Raw genomic sequence first — 9,823 nt, 5'->3', positions numbered from 1 at the left:
GACTGTCTGACTGTCTGTCTGTCTGTCTGTGTGGAGAGGTCAGTACCGTCTGTCTGTCTGTCTGCATGTCTGTCTGTCTGTCTGCGTGTCTGTCTGTCTGTCTGTCTGCGTGTCTGTCTGTCTGTCTGACTGTCTGTCTGTCTGTCTGTCTGTCTGTGTGGAGAGGTCAGTACCCGTCTGTCTGTTTGTCTGTCTGTCTGCGTGTCTGACTGTCTGTCTGTCTGTGTGGAGAGGTCAGTACCCGTCTGTCTGTCTGTCTGCGTGTCTGACTGTCTGTCTGTCTGTCTGTCTGTCTGGAGAGGTCAGTACCCATCTGTCTGTCTGTCTGTCTGTCTGTTCCTTCACCCTCATCCAGAGCCATGGGGGGTGTTGGCCTCATAAACAAGAGAGTCTGATGACATTGAGAACCACGATGCATCATGGGATATGGCTGCAGTAATGGTATTCAGTAGTGCACAATATAGGTACACATACACATTTGTACGCTAAACTTCCGTACTCAATGCAAATTGTGCTGCATAAATGAGTGCACTATATGGTGAGGCAAGTGGACCAATGAACACAGGAATAATAGGACTTAGATAACATGATGCCTGTCGCTTTTTGAATTAGTATTCGGCCTTTCTACTCTTTTTGGCTGTTGGTATATATTCAGACTGGTATTCAACAGGATAACCAATGCAAAAACTTAAACAAAGAACAGCTAAACAATAATCGTATATTTTTTCTTCTAGCTATAGCTTCTTTCTGTCTGTCGTGGTTCAGTCACATGGATCACGTTAGACGGTTACACAGGGTGTTTTTTAGTAGTATCTGGCTCCATCTGGTGGTGACAGTACGTCCGGTGCTAGATACTCTGCCGCTAACTGCCTTGAATACCATTTCCTTTTAGAGTTATGTTATGTTGTGTTATATTTTAATGTTGTCACTTTTTGAATATTTGTACATGAAAAAATATTATTCATCGAATGTATGTTTATATATACATATACATACATATCATTTGACCCTAACCTTGACATGCATAGGATGAAATGGATACATATTTAATTCTGAATAAATGTTTTCGAAATGCAATTTTTTTTATGTGTTCCAGATTTAGCACCCACTCAAAACCAGTTTATAATGGTTTCAAAATATATCACCAGAGGTCATCCAAAAGCAGTGGTTAATAAATGAACCCGAGTTCAAGGCAGATACGAATATATCTGCGTTCATGACCTTGTACCCCCGACAATGTTTCAAGTCTGCTTATAAACAACATCATAATCCCACAGGTTTCACTGTGTAGGCTACCACAGGGCTGCACTGACCATTCTTTCTAGATTGTGTTAGTAGATTAGGCTAAAGATAATTGTTTCTGATTAATTAATTAATTAGTCATTTAGTCAATTAAATATCAAAAATAACAACAAACTCCCGCTACCAGACTGCATAGTGAGGTCTGAAATGTGCTAACTCCATCTGACAAGGAGCCAGGAGAAACTAAAGTATGATCGATGAACCAAACTTGTGAAGCATTAAGCTGCAGATTTGTTTGGTGCTTATGCCTGACAGGCGACCTGCGCGATGCATGGATTATCAATAATGAGATACGAGACATTTTCTGTCCATCGACTGGTCCACTCATCGACCAGTCGTCGCGGCTCTGGTGCCTCCATGTGTTGACTTCTTGATTCCCCCCCCCCCGAGGTACGACCCCAAGACGGACGTGTGGACCACGGTGGCGTCGCTGAGCGTGCCCCGCGACGCGGTGGGCGTGGGGCTGCTGGGCGACCGGCTCTACGCCGTGGGCGGGTACGACGGCCAGTCCTACCTGGGCACCGTCGAGTCCTACGACGCACAGAACAACGAGTGGGCCGAGGTACGTCCACCAATCACACGCTCATGACTTATTAGTCTGACGGCCAATCACGACGCTCATGACGGTCTGACGGCCAATCACGACGCTCATGACGGTCTGACGGCCAATCACGACGCTCATGACGGTCTGACGGCCAATCACGACGCTCATGATGGTCTGAAGCGATTCTCAGTTCAACTTGTATATTCACTTCACTGCTATATTCACTGCTATCACTGCTACAAGTAGCTTATACTCAGGTGACTTTATGCAATATACCTACATATGTGACATTATGATTATTAAGGCTTTTACTATTTTTTCTATTGCCTATCAATATTTGTTTTTATTCACATTAGGGTAGGATAAACCTAATGAATCCCTAACTGCCAGCACATGTGTCACAAACACATATGACAACAAGACAACAAGTATGACACCCACAACTCTGCAGGTATAAAACTCAGAATAGGGTTATGATAGCTCACGCACACTGCTCCTCTCCCTTCTGTCCGATTGGCATTTAAAGTGACTATGTTGTAACTTGGCCTATAACCAACCTACCGACCAACCTAGTAATTCTGGTGCAAATCGAGCTCAACTTTTTGAGATATCCTGCTGACTGACAGACAGACAGACAGACAGACAGACAGACAGGAAATAAGAACAGTACCTCTGGGCATCGTCAGTAATATGGATGCAAAACCCATTTTTTTGGTTTAACTGCTTCAATCACAACTCAGTGAAACAAGGCCGTGTTCACATGATGGCTATTAGACCACACGCTTTAGAAAGGAACATTTCAAAACGGGGCCTCATTGACTTTGTCCTCGTCTCCCCCATCGACAGCGCAGAGTAGGACCCAGACAAAGGGCCCTGTGCTCCACTCCTCCTCCTCAGCTCTCTGCTCTGTTCTCAGATGAAAGCCTCTCATCACGGCCCTCGTTGTGTAGAGCTGGAACACTGTATTGCTATTGTTGTCTGTTGTGTTGTATGGTGTGTGTGTGTGTGTGTGTGTGTGTGTGTGTGTGTGTGTCTGTATGTGTATGTGTGGTGGGCGGGTTGTTTGGTGGACCCCCTGGAGAGCTCCTATCCTGCGGTGGTGCAGGTGGTTAACCTCTCTCTCTCTCTCTCGCTCTCTCTCTCTCTCTCTCGCTCTCTCTCTCTCTCTCTGTCCTCTGCAGGAGGTTCCCCTAAACGTTGGCCGGGCGGGTGCATGTGTGGTGGTGGTGAAACTGCCCTGAGCGCTCTCTCTCTCTCTCTCTCTCTCTCTCTCTCTCTCTCTCTCTCTCTGCTGCTCGCCCATCGCCTGGGAAACGGAACACAGAGAGGGGAAGGAAAGAAAGAAAGAAAAGAAAGCGGACAAACGACGCCCCCCCCCCCCCCCCCCCCCCTTTAGGTCCTCCTCAGAACCACGTGTTTCCCAGACTTTTTTTTTTGGAAAGGGGGGTGAAGATGATGAGGGAACTGGCGGCTCCTTCCAACCCGTTTCTATCGTCGCCCACGGAGAGACTTTGTTTTTTTTTCTCTCCCCTCGAGAAGATGGAATGCGCTGCACATTCTTGACATTTTCAACCGATCAAGAATTTTTTAATAGCTTTGGCTTCGCTTTAGGGATCTGGTGCCAAGCTTTTGTCGTTGTGTCCATTTGTTGTTGATTTCATGTCGAGTATGCATTCCACAAATGATTACAGTTGTTTTCTTTGGAATATGTAAAACATCCAGGAGAGGTTACCTTCAGCCTACAGTAGCATAATATCCTTGCTCTGACATCAGCAATATTTTAGGGTTCAAAAAACAAAGAAGTTAATTTTGCTTTTAATAAAAAATGAAAAAAACGAAAGTATAAACCACCACATATTTTGCGTGTTCCAGTTTATTTCCTTGGTGGCTTTCTTCATCGTCCCTCTGTTAGGGACGATGTTTATTAAGGGTCCACTGTGAATGAGGAGGGCCATATGAGTTTAGCAAATTCAACCTTGAGATTGTTCTTCTATTTTCCATGGGAGGAGTAGGGAGTTTGCGATGTTCAACTCTCTTCTAAATAATGTGCTACGACAGGAATTATGTATTGGATTCATTGTTGTTTTTATTGATCCTGTAAGAGAGGGACACCAAAGTCATTTGCTTGTCATTGAGGTTTTCTTTCACATTAAATGAGACGTTTACAAAATTGTAAAAAAAATATTCTAGAACTATATCATATTGATATTTCACATAACAGTGTACCGGCATCTGACGACTTGCTAAAACTGCATCTCTGTTCGCTAGACGTATGCCTAAAAAACCAGCGCAGTCAGTGACTCAACCTTGTTCTTTAGCTTTGGGCATGCTAGCCAATCGAATGTTTTCATTTGAACTGTGCAGTATTATAGCTTTGTGTTTAAAAATACAGACAATGATATGCCCTGCTGCTTTTCAAAGCGTCCACTGGCTTCTCGGGGCTGTAGGAGCTGCTGCTCTTTGATTCGTCCTCAGCTACCTGCACACAAGGCGCCAAAGCAAACGTTGTATTTTAAAAACATTTCAAAGGTGATTTTACACTTCAATGCAGAACAATAAGACAGCTTTTTCCAATTTCTTTTAGTAGACTTCATGCCACTGGTTGGAATGTCTTTTTTTTTATTTGTTAATAGTTTTTTGCGGTTCTTTAAGATGAATATAATCGACCCAATCGTAAAGATACACTTTGTAACTAGAATTCTAACATGACTCTGAGGCCAAATATTGCTTTTAATGTTTTTATCATCATTTTGTACAGCATGCAGAACTACTAATAAAATAACTTCATTGTATACGTTATATTACTGAGTGTATCTCTATACACAAACACACACACACACACACACACACACACACACACACACACACACACACACACACACACACACACACACACACACACACCCTCTGCTGGGGGCAGCTTAGGTCCGCCTTCACAGCTGCTGTTTCAGTCCTCCAATGAGGGTGGTGTGTCTGACACATCCCTCCTGGACCAAACGGCCAGGGGTGACCCTAGACCAGGGCCCTGCCCCAGCTCCCTCCCTCTGAGGGTCTCCGGACCACAGGTCTCTCCCCCGCCGCAAGCTGGTGATCAAAGGAGACCCACGCGCGCTCAGTAACGCACGCAGTAACACACGCACGCACGCACGCACGCACGCACGCACGCACGCACGCATGCAATTAGGCAAGAAACACATACACACAGACACACACATGCACACACACACACACACACACAAACACACACACACAGAGCCGGCAGAAAACCACCCCCGCAGTAAGATCAGTATGTATGTGGGCATAAAAAGGGCCGTTCCATCCTCACAGAGACTGCTACGGGGACATTGCATTCAGCAGGCACACTGGGTCTTTGGGTTGTTGCTGTGCTAGTGCACAGCAACCAAGCAAAGCAAGTTTGTACTGAAAAGATGTAACACTCGTTCTGATGACCAGATTATAAAGACAGAGTCCAGGCAATAGCTGCATTCATCACTTGCATTGTTAACCAGAATACCAATTAGCTGTGAATCTCTGCTTTTTGAGCGGATTCCCCATCGTATCTCATCTCGACGAGGGGGGGGGGGCTGGCCTAGCAGGCATAGATCTAAGTGACCTGCAAATAATGGGCTGTGGTTCGGTTTTTAGATGCAATTTAGATAGTGATGCAGTTTGAATAGAATACAATAAAAGATGACCCGAGGCTAGGCTACTGAGGCATGCGAGGTTTTACTCATGTAAACAAGAGCCGACAGTGAACACTCCCTTCCAGACAATCTCTAACAAGCCGACAACGACAAACACAGAAATGTCCCAACAAGACAATGAAGAATGTTGTGTCTGTAAGCGAATGGTGACTTTGAACGTACATTAACCCACACAGTTGTACACCTATTAATTAAGATTAGATTGTAGGTTGGTTTATTAGTGTTTGTTATTAAGGCTTAAGTGTTTCCTCACGCGTTACATTTAAATGAACTATAGGAAGTTAACTAGGCTAGTTATTATTAATAGTTAAGATGCTCTTCTCCGTGACCCTTCTCCAGCCCTCTGCGCTTTATCACTTCTAATAAAACTAACGACATTGAAATGAACTAGAGCCAGAATTAACCGCCTCGATAAAAACGATTCTTTGTTGAAATTCAAAACCTTTTCCAAACTTCACTTGTAGTCATTTGCAATCTTGGACAACATAGACTTTCCGTTGTGTTTAATTTATCGCATTTTGATTTGTTTTTCGATTTTTACCATTTATATTTTGACACAAAAATATTCCCTAATTAAGACATGTTAAACGTTTTATTTGAGTTAAGCTGAATTAACCCACGCAAAAATGTAAAGTCAAAGATATCAGACTGTGTTCCACTGAAATACACTCATGATGTTTGACCCCTAGGCTTACACGTAGGGTGTAAAACACCGACGCTGTGGATGTGATCGTATTCATCGCACCAAGAGAGGGCGCTGTTGAACCGCAGGACACACCGAAAAAGCGACTGCTGCAGACGGGGAGATTCAAAGAACCCTACTACCAATAATGTTCATAATAAATGTCATCCTGAATTAGGAATGCCAAGGACAAAAACTTGAGCTAATAACCCTGCATAATTATTGAGACGCAATGATGAAACGTTAAGAAATTAGATGTTAATTTTTTGTTTCTTTCAAAGTGGCGTCTTGCTGAGCTGTGAGGAAGAGCTGCAGATACTGCAGTGCGAGCTTCACTCTATCTCGTGTTGATGGGGCTCTGGCCCATCACTGAAGAGTCCGGTTTTCAAAAAATAAAACCGCGTAGCATGTCTATTTTTAAACACTACTCCTTCATTAATCCTTGTTAGATGTGAGGCAGCAGCTGGTCCGAGCAGTGTGTTGTTCATTGTTCTAACAGTGAAACGCTGGGACGAGATGATGAGAGCAGAACGCAACACCAGGCCGGTATTACAAACAGAATGGCATATTGGATGATGTTGTTCGTGAAACTGGAAACCAAAGGGAAGGAAATATGCCACGCTTTAGACCTGCCTGTAACGTTTTCTTTGCGGCAGCCTACTGTGCTGTAAAACAATCGCAGCACGGAGACCATATCTTTGATGTATTTCAATGTTGCGTGTCACTGTGCATCTCATTCTAGAAATAGCCTACACTTTGTAATTTAACAAGCTTAAACATTGGCGTTGAAGTATTGCATATGCACACATAACACATAATAAAAATATAGCAACCCAGGGAAACCAATTACCATTCAGAAAACAAATGAACTATGACTTAATAACTAACTAAGCAAATATATGGACAATTTTGAAAATTGACGGTATACCGAAGGTATTTCGCAATGCAGCGCATATTGTCTATCTACTCCAAGATTCATTATTTTATCTATGATCATTAACTGCTTTACTTTACATATGATCAGAGATTTCGGAAAGTAGCCGAGCATAAACCAACAACGGCTCCAGTGCGGCTGAGCGCGGAGCGACGTTCAGACCACAGCCCTGAGCGACACGACGATACAACAGTTCAACTGAGCCGCGCCGATCCAACACAAATCCAGAGAGAAGACGCTTGGTTCTGCGCTCGCTCTGATCAAAGGCAGCGAGGAGCATCTCTCTGCGTCTCTCTCCTCAATCCCCCCCCCCCCCACTTACCCGCACCCCCTCAGCCTCCCTCTGCCTCTAATGTTAGTTGAATACATTGTCATCTCATTATCTTTGAAGACGGAGGCGGGATGGGGGGGGGGCTGTCTCCAGCCATCACCAGACCAGTGGGGATGGTGAGTGGGTGTTGGGGGGGTGGGGGGGGGTGGGGGGGGGAGGGGGGATCAGACCGTCCTCCAGTAGCTAGCAGCGTTAGCACAGGGCTAACAGACCAGGCAGGCAGGGGGGCGGCAGAGAGCCCGGAGAAAGGTGTGGCGTAGCACACAAAGGTAGAGGCCGGGTGTGTGTGTGTGTGTGTGTGTGTGTGTGTGTGTGTGTGTGTGTGTTGCGGCTGTGTGTGTGTGTGTGTGTGTGTGTTTGGGCTGTGTGTGTGTGTGTGTTTGGGCTGGGTGTGTGTGTGTGTGTGTGTGTGTTTGGGCTGGGTGTGTGTGTGTGTGTGTGTGTTTAGATTGGACTGGGTGTGTGTGTGTGTTTGGGCTGGGTGTGTGTGTGTGTGTGTGTTTGGGCTGGGTGTGTGTGTGTGTGTGTTGGGGCTGGGTGTGTGTGTGTGTGTGTGTTGGGAGGAGTGCATTAAGTGCAGAGAATGACAGGGAGGGATGGAAGAAAACAGAGAACATGGTGGTCGAGGTCTAGGAGACGAGGAGAACAAATGCTCTCCCCCCCCCCCCCCCCCCCCCAGATCCATTCAGCTATCAGCCTCAGCCCGGTCTGATCAGCTGATGCCATTCTTTGCAACGTTTTTTTTCCAGGAAGAACACAAAACTCATTTGCCCCCCCGAACAACAACTGACACGAGCAGAGCGCAGCTGAGAGAGGCCCATTAAAACATTCACAATCAATCCCTGGCTCTCTCGCTCTCTCCCTCCCTCTCTCTGTCTCTCTCCCCCTCTCTCTCTCTGTCTCTCTCTGTGTCTCTGTCTCTCTGTCTCTCTCTCTCCCTCCCTCTCTCTGTCTCTCTCTCTCCCTCTCTCTCTCTGTCTCTCTTGGTGTCTCTGTCTCTCTGTCTCTCTCTCTCCCTCCCTCCCTCTGTGTCTCTGTCTCTCTCTCCCTCTCTCTCCCTCCCTCTCTCCCTTTCTCTCTCCCTCCCTTCCCCCCCCCCCCCCCCTCTCTCTCTCTCTTTGTCAATCTCTCTATCTTGGGAACAAAGCACAGGTAAAGGGGTAAAGAAGTCGTTGCTATATTGTATCAGAGCATTAAGGAGTGCCTCGTGTATGTTGACGTGTGGCTGTTAGTCTCCCGGGAACACGAGCCATCGACTGCGGGCCTGTCACACAGTGAGGGTGTGTTGTACCATCAGCTATCCCCAAAACACTGCAATGAGCCAGACACTTGTGGGATATAACAGGCAATCATTAAAATATCCACTTTTTGGCATGTGCGTGGCATCTACTTGACGTATACATGTCAAAGCTCTTTGAGTGGTGTGAAGAAACAAAATATGCAAAGGCAACGAGATGTGAGCTGGATGCACGTGATGCGTGTCAGATCCCAAGGAGGATTCACAACGTTTTTTTCTACGAGCTTTGAATGCATGCATGGGCGGGCTGTCAGGGCGCGGCTGGTGTGGACAGTGGCTCTGTGTGTTTTTGTCAAGATGTGTGTTGAGCCCCCCCCCCGCCCCCCCCCCCCCCGTATCTAAGCCGACTTCCTCTTCCTCCTCTCATAAGCTCGTCATCCACTGTCTCGCATCTCGCTGCCAACACGCCCAAAAGATCCAACATTGTCCGACTTCTCACAGGAACAGGACGCAATTAGAGTGCTGTGTGTGTGTGTGTGTGTGTGTGTGTGTGAGCGTGTGTGTGCGCATGTGTGTGTGCGCGTGTGTGTGCGTGTGCGTGTGTGTGCGGGTGTGTGTGTGTGTGTGTGTGTGCGAGTGTGAGAGACATCCCTTTCACATAAACCAGCGCACTTTGCAATCTATCATTTTAATGGGCCTCAACTTTTTACCGTGGATCACAGCGTAACCACACCAGCTGATTTATGTGGGATTCAAACGGGACGGCGACGGGCCGCCGATGACACTTTCTGCCCGTTGTTTGGTTTGCTTTCCACAGAAGTTCAGTTCCTTTGAAAGGCGGCCTTCACTACGCACCATCCACAGAGAAGAAAACAGCTTATGGCGCCGGAAGAATTGTCGAAGTTTAACATGAAAAGACGAAAGACGATGAAATGAGCAAACCGGGCTGATGCGTAGATGACACAGTGGAGACATACACAAAACACAACAACATACAGCTCTTCAGCAAGGTGAGCAGAGAGAAAGGGCTGTGTTCCAGCTCGCTGTGTTCCAGCTCGCAAACAACTATCAGCTCCAGATGTTTGTGTT

The 9,823-nt window shown here is 46.2% G+C and overlaps 1 protein-coding gene across 1 annotated transcript in view; it reads left to right on the top strand.

Moving 5' to 3' along the window:
* The window catches only part of klhl4 (kelch-like family member 4), a 31,722-nt gene extending 28,506 nt beyond the window's left edge, over positions 1–3,216 (top strand). Inside the window, exons 9-11 of the mRNA XM_084469640.1 lie at positions 1,278–1,287; positions 1,693–1,864; positions 3,028–3,216. Of these exons, the coding sequence (XP_084325766.1) occupies positions 1,278–1,287; positions 1,693–1,864; positions 3,028–3,087 (242 nt within the window). The 3' untranslated portion in view covers positions 3,088–3,216. The remainder of the gene's footprint in view (positions 1–1,277; positions 1,288–1,692; positions 1,865–3,027) is intronic.
* The last annotated feature ends 6,607 nt before the right edge of the window (positions 3,217–9,823 follow it).

This window comes from Micromesistius poutassou (genome assembly GCF_964030765.1).
Source record: "Micromesistius poutassou genome assembly, chromosome: 6".
In the NCBI taxonomy this organism is placed as follows: Eukaryota; Metazoa; Chordata; class Actinopteri; order Gadiformes; family Gadidae; genus Micromesistius; species Micromesistius poutassou.
Note: the sequence above shows the minus strand (reverse complement) of the source record. Positions and strands in the feature narration are given on the sequence as shown.